The 19,687-nt window shown below is 35.1% G+C and overlaps 1 protein-coding gene and 2 long non-coding RNA genes across 6 annotated transcripts in view; 1 reads left to right on the top strand and 2 right to left on the bottom strand.

Moving 5' to 3' along the window:
• Positions 1-4,986, bottom strand: part of LOC127939046 (mitotic checkpoint serine/threonine-protein kinase BUB1 beta) — a 12,735-nt gene extending 7,749 nt beyond the window's left edge. For 2 of the 4 annotated variants that reach the window (XM_052536034.1, XM_052536036.1), the window contains exons 1-6: positions 4,834-4,986; positions 3,746-3,825; positions 2,123-2,304; positions 554-657; positions 228-349; positions 95-132 (exon numbers count right to left, since the gene is read on the bottom strand). In XM_052536034.1, the coding sequence (XP_052391994.1) occupies positions 95-132; positions 228-349; positions 554-657; positions 2,123-2,304; positions 3,746-3,810 (511 nt within the window). In that variant the 5' untranslated portion in view covers positions 3,811-3,825; positions 4,834-4,986. Of the gene's footprint in view, positions 1-94; positions 133-227; positions 350-553; positions 658-2,122; positions 2,305-3,745; positions 3,826-4,531 lie in introns of all 4 variants that reach the window. The other 2 variants (XM_052536037.1, XM_052536035.1) reach the window with 2 other exon arrangements.
• Positions 4,987-10,041: 5,055 nt separating this feature from the next.
• Positions 10,042-13,460, top strand: LOC127939045 (uncharacterized). Its single transcript, XR_008148873.1, has 3 exons — positions 10,042-10,482; positions 12,959-13,035; positions 13,324-13,460. It is a non-coding gene; the product is annotated as an uncharacterized LOC127939045 (long non-coding RNA).
• Positions 13,461-13,612: 152 nt separating this feature from the next.
• LOC127939044 (uncharacterized) lies at positions 13,613-15,616 on the bottom strand. The gene is made up of 3 exons (XR_008148872.1): positions 15,369-15,616; positions 14,858-14,924; positions 13,613-14,729 (listed from the first exon to the last, which is right to left on the bottom strand). It is a non-coding gene; the product is annotated as an uncharacterized LOC127939044 (long non-coding RNA).
• Positions 15,617-19,687: the final 4,071 nt, after the last annotated feature.

Genomic DNA, 19,687 nt, shown 5'->3' with positions numbered 1-19,687 from the left:
TGCAATATTAGTGGCTAAATATTACAGGCACAAATTAATGCCGAATAAATGCATATTACTTGAGGAACTGGGGAAAACAACAAAAACAACTCACTGTGATTCATGTCGTCCTCTCGCCTCACTGAGCTTTTACTGAATGACACAAGGAGAGGAAAATAAGAGAACCGAAAATGTTCAATGCAAACAGCTTAATCTAAGCTGAGACAAGCGCTGTCTGAAGAACTGACCTGTTCAGCACACGGTCCTCCTCCTGATCGCTGTATACGGTGAACGGAGCCGACCTCACCACAGCAGACTCACATGAACCTGACGAATTCTGGAAGGAAGAACTGGCCTCCTCGTGAACAATCTAGCCAAACCAATAAACACACACGGTTAGAACAAGAACCTGATCCAATATTTGATGATGGTTGTATCTGGAAGTTCATTTCAAATATCCAAAACAAGCTCTTAAAGTAATGGTTGACCAAAAAAAGCAAGTTCTGTCATCATTTGCTCACCCTCATGTCTCTGAATCACGAGCTCAGACACGACAGTATGACGGATGACGTACCTGCGGTGTCTCCGTGCTGCTGTTTCTTTGCTGAAGGAGTCTCTTTTTCTGCTCGATCTGAAGCTGCAGGTCCTGCTTTAGTTTGTTCAGGTGTAGGGCCTTTTCTGTACATCCAAAGTCATCAAAAATTAATTAAAATGGCTATATGGTCTGATCCAGGATTATTATTATTATTATTAACTAAAACTACAAAGATAAATTTTTACTTGAAATAAATGTTAAATAATATTATATATATATATATATATATATATATATATATATATATATATATATATATATATATATATAAAAATTTCAGCTAACAAAACATTTATCATGTGAAAATAAAATCAAATAAAAAAAAAAATTAGACAAACAAAATAATTAAAAAAATAATAAAAATTGCCAATTACGATATCTAGGGTTCAGTATCGGCCGATACCGATCCGATACCAATGAAGGTTTCCCCCCCCCCATTTAAATGAATGTAGAATTTATATATCTCTGTGTGTGGAACTGATAATAATTCTTTCACAATGTACTAGATACAGACAACTTCATTATAAAGAAAAATTTAATAAACAATAAATATGAAAAAATATAGGCCTATGCACATTCATAATCTATGACAAATATGTATCAAACTAGGTTAGTGGATAATTCGGCAGCAAAGGATATTCTAGAAAAATCAGTGCACAGCAATTTTAGAAATCCAAACATTTAGTGAAAAAAATAATAATTTGTAGGAAACAAAGTGTTGCACTAAATATGGTAAAATGAATGATACCCGATCCGAGAAAAATCTCATTATCGGAGCCGATAACAGATTTGAATGTCAGATAATATATGTGGGTCAAAGACGTTAAGATATCTGCCTCAAGAAAAACATACAAAAGTGATTTTGTGTCCATAGAAAGCATATTAAGTTAAGTTTTTGAAAAATAAAATCTCAAAATTTGGTTGAAATAATGTTACATTGTCATTCAGTCTAACACAATATTTATGCAAAAATTATTCTGACGTGTAGATATTAAAATATCTAAATGAATAATGGAGCATACTAAATTTTATTGTGTTTTAAATTAGTACAAAATTCTTACTGACAAATGGGCAAAACCTAGGATAGTGGCAAATGTTAAATTATAACTCATTAGTATTTGGGGTGAAAGTAATTAGTCTTTTAATATATCAGAAATAGACATTTGTGGTAAATATGCCTGACAAGATTGTTACACTGAATGACATTTTACTGGGTGTCTTCAGTAAATCAGGGCAAAATGTATGAGATTTATTTTTTGCTCAGAAAAACAAAAACAAAATTGCAAATTACTTTTTGGATTTTTGGGTGGGAACAACTATATATATATATAGAAAATATGCAAAATAATATCAAGACAGCATTATTTTAGTATAAGAGAGATACTAATATAGTCTTTTATTAATATTTAGAATTGTATATTTTTGATTTTAAGTTTTAGTAAATCATTTTGAGATATATATATTATATATATATATATATATGAAAAAATGTTGGTACAATTTGTTTTCATTTTAGCTCTATCAAACATAGGCAGTATCTGGACGCACCGCTCAAAGCTTTATAGTAGCGCTGTGCTCGGAGCTCTTCCAGACTGAACTCTGCATCTCCTTGATACACCTGATCCTTACAGTACATGATCTGAACATGACCCTCCTGCTGGGACACGTGTTCCTCCGGAGCCTGGCTCCTCTGGGACGGGGCCGCAGTCTCCAGCGGGACGCCTGGAGCGCTTCGTGATTACAAAACAGGAGGAGAACAAATTAAATGGTCACAGACAAATATATTGAAAGATATTTGGCCATTAACCGTTTGGCCAATTAAAGGGATAGTTCATCCAGAAATGAAAATTTGATTTACACCCTCAAGCTGTCCTAGCTATTTCAAACAAATCAAATCAGAGTTATATAAAGAAAAAAAAATGTCCTGACTCTTCCGAGCTTTATAATGGCAGTGAATGGGAGGTTTTTTTTTTTGCAGTAGTTTAAAAATAGTCCAATAAAGTGTATCCATCCTTCATTAAAAGGTGACTCCGGGGGTGAATAAAAACCTCCTGAAGCGAATCAATGCATTTTTCTAAGAAAAATATCCATATTTAAAACTTTATTCTCCTCCTGGTAACATGTGAGGCACTTTTTACGATGGATGGATGCGCTTTATTGGACTTCTTTTGGAGTTTTAAAAAAACAACAACACCCACTTTCTGCCATTATAAAGATTGGAACAGCCAGGATATTTATTAATATAGCCTACATATAAGATGGTTTGAGGGTGAGTAAAATATGGGGCGATTTTCATTTTTAGGTGAACTATCCCTTTAAGAGAAGTACTAGTTCCATCCTAGCTAACAAAAATGGGTTCCAAAAACATTTTCCCCCTTGCGTTAAGAAAAAAAAAAAATTCTGAATCTTCTCCGAAAGTTCAAAAGGCCCAGTTATATAATGTTTTAAAACTGTATGCAAACGTTTAAGGGATAGTTTCCCCCAAAAATGCTAATTCTGTCATCATTTTCTCACCCTCAAGTTGTTCCAAACTTGTATATGTTCTATATATATATATATATATATATATATATATATATATATATATATATATTATATATATATATATAAAATCAATGGCTACCATTAACTCATTTTTGGGAGAACTATCCCTTTAAGGGAACATTCCATTTGATCATTTTGCAAAAAATGTTGGAACGTTAGTTTTGAACGTTCTGAAACAAAAAAATATATATACTAATGTCCAACTAAATATGGTAAAAAAGTTGTGAACAATTTACAAACTGATTTTGTGCCAACACTGAACACATTATATAATACCCAAGAACTCTAAATGAACATTCTACAAACGTTACTCAAAGAACTTTGAGAGAATGTTCCCAGAAGGTTCCGCGTTCGCTGGAATTTTCAGAGGCAAAGTAGCCAGACTTTCCAGATCTGTAATCTAGCTAGTATTCATTGGGTAATATTTTCAAATCGGGGGCTCAAATTAGATGTACAAAATTAGAATTAAATTATATTTACACTACATTTCTTCTTCAACTTCATTCCTACCCTTATGTTTGGTTTGGGCCCATTTTAATTATACAAATGTAGAAGACAACAGTATAAAAGTCATTTTCAACAATCAAAACATAACAGTATTGATGAGTTTTAGCATTCATTACTTACCTCCAAACATGAGGCGACAGTTCATCCATCTTCAAGCAATTCGAGTTTTCAAATCTTAAAGCCATAATGAGCGACGTTACCTGCGATTTAATCCAAAAGTTATTAAACAAATCAATATAAGAATATAACTGCATCTGAAACTAGCTGAATGATAAAGTTTACCCCACTTTAACTTGATGTTGTTCTGCCGTTTTGTGTTCATTTGTTGTGTATCGCGATTTTTTATTTTTTTTTATACAGTAGGGAAAAAATAAATCATTAAAGCAGTAGGCCTAAAGTTATGAAAACTAAAATAAATAAGTATACACAAATACAAATTGCTTAAGAAAATTAACCAATGACAAAAGTGTAGTAACCACCGTTTTTGTATAACAACTGTTTTACTACAAATGGTTAATTTCTGGTTAACTAACCATAGGTTAACTATAGTAAGCATGTGTACGGCAGCTTACGGAAACTAGATATTGCATTAATTAAGTTTTAAATATGGATATTTTTCTTTAAAATACTCTGATTGCATTCGTCTGAACGAAGAAAGTCATATACGCCTGGTTTGGCTTGAGGGGGAGGAAATCATGGGGAAATTTTCATTTTTGGGTGAACTGCCCCTTTAAGAGGAAACATAGGTTGAACAGAACAGAATAGCTGTAAATGTACTCTGAAAATAGAGATTTACAGACATATTTTTGTTTATGAACAATTTTGCTAGTATATTTTCATATATGTATTTCGAGTAGTCAAACAATACAAAGAAAATATTTTTAAAACCGAAATAAAGTCACTTACAAAATGAGATCAGATGAACACAAAACGAGTGAATGAATCTTCCTCAGAAGAGACTTGTATTATAATCTCATCCGTAAGTCTTTTTCTAAACTGACCATCGCAAAATCCAACCTAAGCCTTTGATTTGATCAGTAGAACATGATTGTTTGCTTTGAAGGTTGTTTGTAGTCCGAATAGTAGAAATAACGCGAGTAACATGAGTTCATATTCATTTACTGTCAGTTAGTCCACAGCTAACGTTACTAGCAAAACATGTTCTAACCGTCAAAACATTATATAAATTGTAAAAAGCACGACTATACCTCCGAAAGTCATCAAATTTTCTTGTTTCGTCGCAATCCAATTGATTAATATCTCCGAAATGCTGTTTGCTGACACTCCGTTGTTGTGCGATTCGAGGTTTAATTTCAAATCTTACCACGTGACTATGACGTACGAACTGACGTGCCTCGGCACGTCACATTATGCGCTCATTATGTTTTGTGTGTGTGTATACATTAACATTTATTCATTTAGCAGACGCTTTTATCCAAAGCGACTTACAGATGAAGACAGTGGAATATATATTCCACTGTCTTCATCTGTAAGTCGCTTTGGATAAATATATATGAATCGCCCAGAGTGCTCTCATAGACTTCCATTCTTCCATTCAAATATCTTTTTTTCGAACTGCAGCCACTGCAATGCAATCTCAATGAGTTCCGGGAGGGCTAGCCAAACGTGCTTTCGTCATCGTGCGTAACCTTAACTTGTGCAACTACTGGTGGGAACAGTGACATCCAATAATATTTAAAATCTATTTTTAATTTTAACAACAGGGAAAAAATTAAAAACTAACTTAATATCTCTATCAAATGTGAGAAAAAAAGAAAAAGAAAAAAAAACGTAGAGACGGGGACATGCAAATTCAGTTGTCAGCTAAACTCGATCAACATCACGGTGAACGTTACCTCAGCGTAGATTAATTCTGTCGTGTCACTGTAAGAAATAACATTCATTCGTTGTAGGATAAATTGGCAATTAAAGAATTAGGACAACCAAGACCAAATTTAAACATCAAACAAGTAAGGGCTGGAAGTCATATAAACACGTATTTTTGAGGAAGTGTTATGAGCAGAGAAAAAGGCTAATAGACTGCGAAGTAGCTGACGCTTTATTCTGCTAATTTACAGCTGCATTTTGTTACATCGCGAGAGCATGACGGACATTGCATGGACAACTACAGGTGTCACCGAAATGCATCATCTCTCGTAGAAGGTGAAAAAACACGAAAGAGCAAAGATGCATATGGATAGTATGGAGCAGTGTAATATAAACGAGTAATTTAAGTAAGCAGTGTAATGTAAGTGAGGAATGTGATATAAATGAGCAGTAATATAAGCGAGTTGTGTAAACAGTGATTTATGTGACTTCAATTATTTCTTATTAAACTGAAATCGAAGTAAAAAAAATTTTTGGAAAACCACGTCCTGGCGTCAGTCTTCATTTGCTGCTGCTGTTAACATGCATTGATTCCTAATGTCAGTTTATTTTTAATGAATACTATAGTAGTTCAGTTCCCTTTACATCTTTAACTAGCTGTTAATTTATCAACTGAATGGGTGAACTATCCTCATTAATCGAGCAAACATGTTCTTTGATTCTTTGTCAATTCAGGCTTTGATCCTGAGTTTGTGAAGCGCGTGCACAGGAATGTGTGACATCACTGGCGAACAGCCAATCACGAGCCTTGCAATACAAAGCAATTTTGATTTACTTCTCGCGAGAGACCCAGCGAGAATCAAAACTAAAGGTTTTGCTAAAGGTTAAGAGATTGAAGAATATGACAAATTTAAATTTCATATGAAAAATGAAGGAGGACTAATAAAATAAATGATCTTGCTCCATCAGTGGAACTTGTTAACTTAGTTTATACATTTGAAAATATATAGTGATAGAGACTTGAACATGTAAGTTCAGATTTGTAATTTTTTAAATAGTTCAGTCTTTTGATACTACAGCTTATTTATATGACATGATCTGTATACATTAATATTTATTTAAAATAATTTATAATAACTGTTAAACTAAAATTGCTTGTGTGTAAGTGATAAATAATAATATGAATCGCAATAATTATATAAATCATAAAATGATGTTATTATCATTAAAGCCAGAATTCTATTCTATTTTATTTTTGAAGCATAAGTGACCTTTAATTTGGAGCCAGATGATCTGGAGTGACTTCGTGTCAGACGTGTCACTTCTCTCACATCTGATTGGTTCACCTTCACTTTGAGATCTTGAATCCAGAACATAACCTGCCCCGGAGCATACCATGGCAAAGAACACCGATTAAAGCCGAGCTACTTTCATAGTACCTAAAACCCAGGGTTGGCGGAAACTAAGCTGAAACATAGCTGGCTAGCCACCTAATCCAGCTTCATGGTACAGGCCCCTGGGGTCTCAAAAAAGAAACATTTTCAATCTCCAAGGTGAACGTTATGACAACACCAGTGTTGAACTAGTTACTAAGAAATATTAACTAGCTACAGTTACTAGTTACTTAATTCAAAAAGTAACTCAATTACTTTGTTGATTACTCACACCAAAAAGTAATGCATTACTGTTAAAAGTAACTTTTTAGTTACTGTTTTAAAGAACTTTCTTTAATGTTCCCATTAATGCGCTTTTATGCGTTATGGTCTACACAAACACAAAGTAAAACAGAAAGTAATTTTTAAACACTATTTTGATTAAGTCAGACCAGCACAAACTGAATATTGTATATCACAAGGATTTCTGAAATAAATAACAAAACACCTGAATAATATATTCAGAATCAAAAACTAAATTGGCTTCTGCATCATAAAAGCTGTTGTGTTGAGCCCTTAAAAATGTTCCTTTCACAGCTTAAGTATGAAAACTATCAACAATGGACAACATAACACAGAACTTTTTTAAATAAATAAATGATAGCAATCTGAATTATTCCGAATCAATTTCGAGAAACATACACACACACACACATATATATATATATATATATATAAATGCTGTTTAAAAATGAAATCTATGTTATCATGCTAGGGAGCTGACTGAAAGCCGGTGACTCCACAGTAGAGACAGGCGCATGTTTTCTACAATGTTTCACCTGTATGAGAAAAACATACAGAGAATCACTTAAGACACTTTGCTGTAGACCCATTCCACATAATAATATTCATTAAAACTGTATGTTAACACGTAGGAGCTTGCTGCATGAATCAGTGAGTAGGCTACAGTTTACAAATCCATGGGAACGGATTGCGAATGTGTGCGCGCAGATTATGAATTCGTGGGTACAGATTTAAAACCGAGGGTACGGTTTACAAAATCTGAGCACCCGGATTGGAAATTCGTGGGCTAGGTTAGAACCATGTCTTTATGCTCAACTAAAGTGAAATAATGAGCATATTTCCACTTTGAGAAACTCATGTTGCTCTCGCCGTGACTCGCCATGACTGCCGCACATACTTGAATAAACGGAGACACGCCCACAGTGCGCCTTCGTGTTTACAGTGGTTGGCATCCACCAATCCCACAATGCTTCACTGCTGCAAACAGGTTAGGCTGCACTTCAGTCAAAATTAATTAATTAAAAAAAGTAACGGACAATGCACCATATGGTAACCATGAGTTATTTAATTTAAAAAGTAATGCGTTACAGTATTAGTTATTGTCAAAAGTAACTGCGTTACAGTAACGCGTTACTAATAGTGTGTTACTGCCCAACACTAGACAACACTCTTAGAAAAAAGGGTTCATTGGGGTTCTATATAGAACCATAGGATTCTTTACTCAACTCAAAAGAACCTTTTATGCTAATAAGGTTATACAATGACAAGAAAGAACCCTTTTGGCACAAAGGTTCTTTAGGCTATTATTCATTCATATATTACATTACTCTGCAACATTTTGTATTTGTAATTAAATTATTGTTTGTAGTAACTTAATATCACATTTTAATCATGCTGATTTTTTGAGAAAAACTGAAATGGCACTCTTCGTGTGATATTGATTAACTACATAAAATGATATAAATATAAACATTTTCTAACCCCCATATCTTAAATTTTGTGATCCTTCTCATGCACTCATAAATGCATTTGAATACACCGAATAATGCAGTGAAAGAACGCACTCAAAATGCACACGTTCACTAGTATGACTTCATCATATAACTTTACATTAGCCTAGATGCGTGCACTTTTTAGGCACCATTTGTTTAGTTTTTGAATATACTTGATACTGTTAAAAGGCACATCTTTAAAACAAAAAATATGAGTTCACATATCACACCTAAACACGCGTGGAAAACGTAATGAGAACTAGCTACTAAATTAGTTAAAAATGCCTATTCATATACAGCTATGATTCGCGAACCCCAAACTGACTCAAATGATTCGCGATCCCGCTACGAACTCCCGAAGTGATCCAAATGATTCGCGATCCCCAAACTGACTCAAATGATTCGCGATCCCGCTTTGAACTCCCGCACTGACTCAAATGATTCGCGATCCCGCTACGAACTCCCGAAGTGATTCAAATGATTCGCGATCCCCAAACTGACTCAAATGATTCGCGATCCCGCTTTGAACTCCCGCACTGACTCAAATGATTCGCGATCCCGCTACGAACTCCCGAAGTGATTCAAATGATTCGCGATCCCCAAACTGACTCAAATGATTCACGAACACGCTTTGAACTCATGCACTGACTCAAATGATTCGCGATCCCGCTACGAACTCCCGAACTAATTCAAATGAAAAATAGGTCAAAATCAGCTATCAGCAGTGTTGGGAACGTTACTTAAAAAAAGTAATTAGTTATAGTTACTCACTACTTGTTCCAAAAAGTAACTGAGTTAGTAACTGAATTACTCTATAATAAAAGTAATTCGTTACCAGATAAAGTAACTATTTGCGTTACTGTAAAAAAAAAAAAAAAAAAAAAAAATTGCTACATGTCAGAGAATTTGTTATTGAACTGACTCAAATGATTTGCGATCTCGCTCCGAACTCCCGAACCGATTCAAATGATTTGCGATCCTCAAACTGACTCAAATGATTCGCGAACCCGCTTTGAACTCCCGAACTGACGCAAATGATTCGCGAACCCGCTTTGAACTCCCGAACTGACGCAAATGATTCGCGATCCCGCTACGAACTCCCGAACTGACTCAAATGATTCACGATCCCCAAATTGACTCAAATGATTCGCGAACACGCTTTGAACTCCTGAACTGACGCAAATGATTCGCGATCCCGCTACGAACTCTCGAACTGACGCAAATGATTCGCGAACCCGCTTTGAACTCCCGAACTGACGCAAATGATTCACGTGCTTATAAATGCTGATCTTTGGATCTTTCTATTCATCAAAGAATCCTGATATATCTATTTTAAATATTGATAATAATAAAATAACAAATATGTTTCTTGAGCAGTAAATCATCCTATTTTCATGATTTCTGAAGACAGATGCAAGGCAGATGCATGTAACACTACATCTTACATTTAAAACCTTACAGTAAATTTATACTTACAGGTACTTCTTTTGGGAGACAGGAAAATCCAGTCTTGTGTACTGTAACAAGTCAATGTACATTTATTAATTTAAATAAGATGCAAAATGCATAATTTAATTCATCAAAGCTACATAAAAAATTTAATTATCTTCTGTATTGCAGCTGTAGAAAGGGCAATTCTGGAAACACTAGAGAAAATGGACATGAGGATCAACCATCTGACTTCACTGGTCCAGTCTCTAGTGGGGGACAGGAGTATTGTACCCCAAATGCAGATGGCTGAAGAGGAAGAGGGTGGTGTCTTTCCTCTAGCATCTACTGCAGACCTAGATAGGCTGGAACAAAGACTGGCAGAGAATGGGAAGATCACTGAAACGGTCAAATCTACAACTACTAACAAAATGTAAACAAACTGTTTGTGTGCTAACGTGTGTGTGTGCATGTTTACACACACTACCAGTCAAAAGCATGGAATGATTAAGTTGAAATGTTGCTGAAAGAAGTCTCTAATGCGCACTGCATTTACTTGCTAATGTATAAAATTATTAATGAAAAATAATGAGCTGTTATTGTAAAATATTTTTATATACTCATTAATCCAGCCTCCAGTGTCACGTGACCCTTCAAAAATCATTAGAATATGCTTATCAGTTAATAGCAATTATTAAAGGCAGTTATTAATAATGGTTCATCTTATCAGTATATTTTATGAAAACCATAATTATTTTTAAAGAATCTTTAAAAGTTAGAAAATACAACTGATTTGCAGTGGTTAAAATCATATGTTATGTTGGCGGATCATAGCAGATGCATTTGAAAGTTTTATTATAATCCTAGTCTGTGCGGTTATCACCAGTCTATTAAAACATATGTCACTAGTTAAAACTGCTTATTTCTCTGGATTTAAACAATCTTCGAAACATTTGGGATAATGTAAGTACACAACACTGTTCGAACAGTGCACTATGGTTTACACAAAAACTTGAAACAGTACAACCATTTTCACCTTTGATAATAATAATAAATGTTTCTTGAGCAAAAATAAAATCTTAATTGTTCCAATCTTTTAACTAGATGTGTATAGAATACAGGTCAATTTAATGCTAAAATATTACTTCAAAATGTACCTGTTGAAGGTGAACAGATTATCTATCAGGGGCCAAACATGAAAAAAGAGAGGGATCCGAAAATCACAAATCGGAGCACTCCTAATAGGTAAGTTCATTAATGTTACACAAATACAAACAATAGAATTAATGGCGGAGCTGTCAGAGCAACTAAAAATAATGCATAACCGGTTTCAAATTGGTTAAACATAATCGGATGTTGTATCAAGCATTATTAAAATATTTAGAAAAAAAATAAAAACTTAAATTAGACTTAAAACATCAGTTAAGCCCTTTCGAAATCCATTTGCCCAACCAATACTCACGCGAAACAACTTGGTATACTCGCTGATTAACAAACAGGTGATAGTCATCATACACAACCTAATTTGTTTTACGCTTTATTCACACGAACCAGATAAAGAAAAAAAATATCGTTTATTTCAATGTAAGTATTTTTTTTTTTTTTTTTTTTACATTTTTGTAATTGTTTCTTTTAACATAATACAGCTTCAGCTATAAAGAACCCCGTCCTTCTGTCTCCAACCAAAGCAGACGAGGAAAAATGTATTAAAGATTTCCTACGCTTGGCCCCAGGGAGGATTTATTTATTTTGTATTTTTTTGAATGCTGTATATATGTTACCAATAGTATATTGTTGTTTGCATAAACTTTTTTTTTTTTTTTTTTTGCCTGTTATATATATTTCATAAAATCAGCAAATGTATGTTCTTTAGTTGATCGTTTGGTTTATTTGTTCATTATTATGTTTGGTAATTGTAACATGCATGACGGAATTTATTTAAAACCTCACAAGAGTATTTTATTAAAATAATAGGAGGGGAAAGTTTTGATAAAAGGATGTCTGTCCTACATCAATCAGACATCTGGCAGACATATGAACATCTGATTAACATCGTTTAAAGAGCTTATTCTAGGTTCTTATTTATTTACGTCTGGAATACATTGGATAGGCAGGGACGTCTCAGCGACATATGCCAGATGAGCAAACGCCCTAAAATATACATCTACCAGATGCAAAAGATGAAGTTGCACAGACGTCTCCGCAACTTAAATGAGCTATCTGGGAAATGATTCGCGAACCCACTACAAACTCCCGAACTGACGCAAATGATTCGCGATCCCGCTCCGAACTCCCGAACTGACTCAAATGATTCGCGATCCCGCTTTGAACTCCCGAACTGACGCAAATGATTCGCGATCCCCAAATTGACTCAAATGATTCGCGAACCCACTTTGAACTCCCGAACTGACGCAAATGATTCGCGATCCCCAAATTGACTCAAATGATTCGCGAACCCACTTTGAACTCCCGAACTGACGCAAATGATTCGCGATCCCCAAACTGACGCAAATGATTCGTGAACCCACTACGAACTTCCGAACTGACTCAAATGATTCACAATCCGAAGTTCCCATCCAAATCAAATGACAGCCAGCGCTATATTGGTTTAGTTCTAAATAGCATGACAAAGTATTTACGCTGAGGTAAATAATTATTGCCTGTGTCTTATAAATCTACAAAATACTACTGTAGATACATATGTAAATTCCCTTTTGTCAAATAATTTTACTTTCGTCTATTTCATGCAAGCTTACTCACTAGGTGCACATTTTTATTTCAGTCTCTGTTTCTATGCAAACAACTATGCATTTGCACAAGTACTTATAAATATTAAGATTGTGTGTTTCTGTCTTATAAATACCTCTGCATTATTTAAAAATGATTCGTGACTATTTTTGTAATTGCAGGACATTCTGCAAAATATGGGAGCTACACTATGATGAACTTGCAGACCAACAACATAACAGACATACAGCTGGTGCAGGTACTTCAACTGCAGACTATGGATAACATACTCCTGTTATGTATAACTATGTAAAACTTGCAATTATACTGTTTTTAAATGTCATGTGAGCAGTTGACAACTTGGTCTTTAATATCAGTTTGTAACAAATCTGTTCAAACTTTAGAGATAAAATACAGCATACATAACATACTCAGCAATTTTTACGTAGAGAAAAAAATACTTATATTTATCATGCACACTTCTTTATATAGAAGTAATTTATGGAGATATTACATATACATTTTATACTTGTGTGTTTCTACTAAGAGCAATGAGGAAGGGGGAAGCTACCACGTGGAGAAGGAGGGTCTTAGAAGAAGCTTGGACCTCCTGGAGGAAAGCGGTGTAAAGTTGGACTGTGTTGTTTCTGACCGTCACCCCCAGATAAAAAAAAAGTTTTTAAAGGGTCGTAAAATTAACTACTATTATGACGTCTGGCACATGGCGAAAAGTAATGCTTGCATCTTTGAAAGAAATAAATTTCAAATATTCATGGTATTAGTATCCATATTTCTGAAAAAGCTTACTTCATCAAATAAAATAAAAAAATCTGATATGTTTTGCCTGTAACTTTTACTCAATCAGGATTGACAAAGAAGATGTAGAAAATGTCCAGAGAGAAGGACTGTAGTTTGGTGAAGAAGTGGCATAAGAGCATCCCCCAGCACCTGTACTGGTCTGCCAGCAGCTCTGATTCAGGACCTGAGAAGGGAACCAGATGGACCTCCATCATGAACCACATTCAAGACAATCACACACATTCTGACCCAGCGTCCCCTCGGTGTCAACATGAACATAGGTCAGAACACAACACATAAACAGTTATGTTTGAAAGGAGGCATACTATTGTTTTCTGTGTGGGCAAACTGGTTCTGCCTTTCAGTTAGAGGTCACAGTTTACAGAATGGTACAGATTTATTGTATTAGTATAAGTATATAAGTGCTATTTTTAATATTTTCATAATTTTAATGAATAAAAAAGTTGATTTATTCGCTATGACAATATGAACAATTGTTGTGTTTGTTTTTCTTATCCTTTAGGTTGTATCTTGTAAAGATGACTTCAGTGAGAATGCTGTGTACAAGCTTCTCTTTCCAGAGGGAGGACACACCGTCAAACCAGTAAAAACAGAGCCAACATTTTATAAGCTTTTCCCAAAAATATTAATTTTAAACAATACTTACAAATGAATGTTTAAATGAATAACTTATTATACTTTACAGGCTGTGTCATCAACTTGATGAATCCTGTTTTTGAAGAAGTTGTCCGTGATCCTCTTCCAGATCTGGATGGCATACAGCAGATTCCTGTGCCTCCGGACCGGTCTTCTCAGCATGACAGACCTTCCATGGAAGAAGCTGTTGCTCTGCATGTGTCACGTTTCAGTCAAGACGGGGTCTGAATCCAACATATTGTCCAGCAGCATCAGGAAACATCAGGATGCAACAGAGCCCAATTATTTACACAAAATGTAGCAAGTGTGTGAAACTGGCCTTACCTTTCCATCCCTCTGACTGTAACGCCCATGGTCAGCTCTATATACATTCATTGCTACATTCATTCATTGCATTTTACAAAGAATACAGTATATATTGAGTCACACAGGTTCAAGGCCAGGATGGTCTGTCATGCAGGATATTGTATTAGGCACTTTTCTCATTTTTCTTGTGACCTGCAAAAGAAAACAAATCATAATGGCACTGTTATTTACAGTAATCTTTCATACTTTGTTTGGAAGTAGAAGAAAGCACACACATAGATAGGTTGAATACATTTCTATCAAGTGTACTTATGAAATACCTGTGGTATTTCCCTGCAACATATATTTTCTCTCTCGAGGGCCATGCGTGCACAATTTCCACAAGTACTGTAAAAAAAGATAGACCTTGATTAAGTTTTTGTTGTTATGAGGCTAAGTCCTAATCACAATAAAGCAGCGTAGTAAACATGACATTGACTATATTGAGTGGCTTCTATACTGTACTTTTGTTGGCTAAATAAATCAACTTTAATAACTTCAATAGGCTAACTTACTGTAAATACTTTCCAAACAATACATTCACGCGCTAACGTTACACAGTTCACTGTTTTATGTTCTTGATTCAACGTGAAAAACCTATCATTGTAAAATTATACGTTGACAGTATAATAATTTTAATGTTTTTAAAATCATGCTAAAAATAAAATCTGTGACTGCTGACGTTATAACTTAACGTGTAAAGTTAATGCTATATGCTAGTTAACGTTTAGGCTGAAGTTCTAGAATTGACGTAACAGTTAAGTTCTTACTGAAAATAAAAAATTAACTTACCACTCAGAAGCGTTCATTTCCAATCTTAAAACATTTGGTTGTTCCTTAAAATCGGCATCTTCATCTGAAACGGACTCAAACATGTACTGTTGAACGCCTCATCTCTCCATTGTCACGCTGGACCTGTTTGTTGTCACTCTGAGCTACTGTGACGAGCCCGCAGTGAAACAGCCAATCAGAGCAGAACTCCTCATTACTATTCATGACCCTTCCAAATAAGGTAAAAACAGACCATTTCATTCTAGGGACAATTTCTAGGGTTGAAAATGGACCTGTAAAACCATCTGGACATTTTAAATGCCCTTAAAAAAGCCACATACGCTCTTTGTAGATATCAGAGACAAATTTAAAATATTATTTCAACACATTCTAGGGCACCTTTAAAACAAAAAATATGAGTACACATATCACAATATTTCCATTACGAACTGCTGTCCACGTCGAAACATCCACGAACATAACCAGGTGAGCAGATCACTCTCTCACTATTTGATAGCTCTAGTCTCTATCCACTCATCATCATCATCATCATCATCATCATCCACCAATCAGAACACACAGAACTCTCTGACCACAGCTGCTGTGCTTCAAAAGCTCTTGCAGCAGCTCAACACTGGTTTTCTCTGAGGTGGTCGGAGCACATCAGATTGTGGTTAATCTTGCAGATCATGACTTATATCTACTCGTCCTCTCCCTGCAGTTTGGTAATATAAAGATTCCTTCTTTGAACTCCCACCTCTTCTGTGGGTTTTATTGTTCTGGGTCTGAATTTGGGCTCCTGGGGTCTCAAAAAAGAAACATTTTCAATCTACAAGGTGAACGTTATGACAACACACTTTTAGAAAAAAGGGTTCATTGGGGTTCTATATAGAACCATAGGGTTCTTTACTCAACTCCAAAGAACCTTTTATGCTAAAAAGGTTATACGATGACAAGAAAGAACCCTATTGTCACAAAGGTTCTTTAGGCTATTATTCATTCATATATTACATTATTCTGCAACATTTTGTATTTGTGATTAAATTATTGTTTGTAGTAACTTAATATCACATTTTAATCATGCTGATTTTTGGAGAAAAACTGAAATGGCACTCTTCGTGTGATATTGATCAACTACATAAAATGATATAAATATATACATTTTCTAACCCCCATATCTTAAATTTTGTGATCATTCTCATGCATTCATAAATGCATTTGAATACACCGAATAATGCAGTGAAAGAACGCACTCAAAATGCACACGTTCACTAGTATGACTTCATCATATAACTTTAAAAGGCACATCATTAAAACAAAAAATACGAGTTCACATATCACACCTAAACACGCGTGGAAAACGCCATTAGAACTAGCTACTAAATTAGTTAAAAATGCCTATCCATATACAGCTATGATTTGCGATCCCCAAAATGACTCAAATGATTCGCGAAACCGCTTTGAACTCCCGAACTGACTCAAATGATTCGCGATTCCCAAATTGACTCAAATGATTCGCGATCCCGCTTTGAACTCCCGAACTGACGCAAATGATTCGCGATCCCGCTACGAACTCCCGAACTGACTCAAATGATTCGCGAACCCTCTTTGAACTCCCGAACTGACTCAAATGATTCGCGAACCCTCTTTGAACTCCCGAACTGACGCAAATGATTCGCGATCCCGCTACGAACTCCCGAACTGACTCAAATGATTCGCGAACCCTCTTTGAACTCCCGAACTGACGCAAATGATTCGCGATCCCGCTTTGAACTCCCGAACTGACGCAAATGATTCGCGAACCCTCTTTGAACTCCCGAACTGACGCAAATGATTCGCGAACCCGCTTTGAACTCCCGAACTGACTCAAATGATTCGCGAACCCTCTTTGAACTCCCGAACTGACGCAAATGATTCGCGAACCCGCTTTGAACTCCCGAACTGACGCAAATGATTCGCGAACCCGCTTTGAACTCCCGAACTGACGCAAATGATTCGCAAACCCGCTACGAACTCCCGAACTGACGCAAATGATTCGCGAACCGGCTTTGAACTCCCGAACTGACTCAAATGATTCGCGATCCCCAAATTGACTCAAATGATTCGCGAACCCGCTTTGAACTCCTGAACCGACGCAAATGATTCGCGTGCTTATAATTGCTGATCTTTGGATCTTTCTATTCATCAAAGAATCCTGATATATCTATTTTAAATATTGATAATAATAAAATAACAAATATGTTTCTTGAGCAGTAAATCATCCTATTTTCATGATTTCTGAAGACAGATGCAAGGCAGATGCATGTAACACTACATCTTACATTTAAAACCTTACAGTAAATTTATACTTACAGGTACTTCTTTTGGGAGACAGGAAAATCCAGTCTTGTGTACTGTAACAAGTCAATGTACATTTATTAATTTAAATAAGATGCAAAATGCATAATTTAATTCATCAAAGCTACATAAAAAATTTAATTATCTTCTGTATTGCAGCTGTAGAAAGGGCAATTCTGGAAACACTAGAGAAAATGGACATGAGGATCAACCATCTGACTTCACTGGTCCAGTCTCTAGTGGGGAACAGGAGTATTGTACCCCGAATGCAGATGGCTGAAGAGGAAGAGGGTGGTGTCTTTCCTCTAGCATCTACTGCAGACCTAGATTGGCTGGAACAAAGACTGGCAGAGAATGGGAAGATCACTGAAACGGTCAAATCTACAACTACTAACAAAATGTAAACAAACTGTTTGTGTGCTAACGTGTGTGTGTGCATGTTTACACACACTACCAGTCAAAAGCATGGAATGATTCAGTTGAAATGTTGCTGAAAGAAGTCTCTAATGCGCACTGCATTTACTTGCTAATGTATAAAATTATTAATGAAAAATAATGAGCTGTTATTGTAAAATATTTTTATATACTCATTAATCCAGCCTCCAGTGTCACGTGACCCTTCAAAAATCATTAGAATATGCTTATCAGTTAATAGCAATTATTAAAGGCAGTTATTAATAATGGTTCATCTTATCAGTATATTTTATGAAAACCATAATTATTTTTAAAGAATCTTTAAAAGTTAAAAATACAACTGATTTGCAGTGGTTAAAATCATATGTTATGTTGGCGGATCATAGTAGATGCATTTGAAAGTTTTATTATAATCCTAGTCTGTGCGGTTATCACCAGTCTATTAAAACATATGTCACTAGTTAAAACTGCTTATTTCTCTGGATTTAAACAATCTTCGAAACATTTGGGATAATGTAAGTACACAACACTGTTCGAACAGTGCACTATGGTTTACACAAAAACTTGAAACAGTACAACCATTTTCACCTTTGATAATAATAATAAATGTTTCTTGAGCAAAAATAAAATCTTAATTGTTCCAATCTTTTAACTAGATGTGTATAGAATACAGGTCAATTTAATGCTAGAATATTACTTCAAAATGTACCTGTTGAAGGTGAACAGATTATCTATCAGGAGCCAAACATGAAAAAAGAGAGGGATCCGAAAATCACAAATCGGAGCACTCCTAATAGTTAAGTTCATTAATGTTACACAAATACAAACAATAGAATTAGCGTATAGCGGAGCTGTCAGAGCAACTAAAAATAATGTATAACCGTTCAAATTGGTTAAACATAATCAGATGTTGTATCAAGCATTATTAAAATATTTAGAAAAAAAATAACAACTTAAATTAGACTTAAAACATCAGTTAAGCCCTTTAGAAATCCATTTGCCCAAGCAATACTCACGCGAAACAACTTGGTATACTCGCTGATTAACAAACAGGTGATAGTCATCATACACAGGCGCTGGAAGCTGTTTCATGCTGGGGGGGGGGGGGGGGGGGGGGGCTTAGGGCTGGGTTGGAAAATATGTGACGTCATTATGTTGTGACTGACGACATGAAATTTCTCTACTAGTCTTCACCCCTGGCGTGATTGTTACTGTTTTATACACAAAAATTTTACTTGTACTTTGATGTTTAATAAAAAAAAATAAAAAAAATAAAAAATAAAAAAAAAATCTCTGTACTGTTTAGGCTATGTGTTGTAGCCATTAAAGAAAACACATTTGGTTTCATATATGTTTAAATATTATAGGCTAATGTAGTTTTCTTATTTATTTAATCAATGTTTATTATGAAAGTGAGCATGCAGCATGAGAAAGATATGATACATCATGCGCAATAGCCTATGAGATGTGGAGTGGGTAAGACATGATTTTGACCACTTTATTGAGTTTTGTTTTGTAGAAAGACTCTGTTTAAGAGATTTTCGTTTTGTATAAATTGTATCTTAATTTTGATCAATATTTTATCAACC

This window comes from Carassius gibelio, chromosome A20, assembly GCF_023724105.1.
Source record: "Carassius gibelio isolate Cgi1373 ecotype wild population from Czech Republic chromosome A20, carGib1.2-hapl.c, whole genome shotgun sequence".
Taxonomy (NCBI): Eukaryota; Metazoa; Chordata; class Actinopteri; order Cypriniformes; family Cyprinidae; genus Carassius; species Carassius gibelio.
Note: the sequence above shows the minus strand (reverse complement) of the source record. Positions and strands in the feature narration are given on the sequence as shown.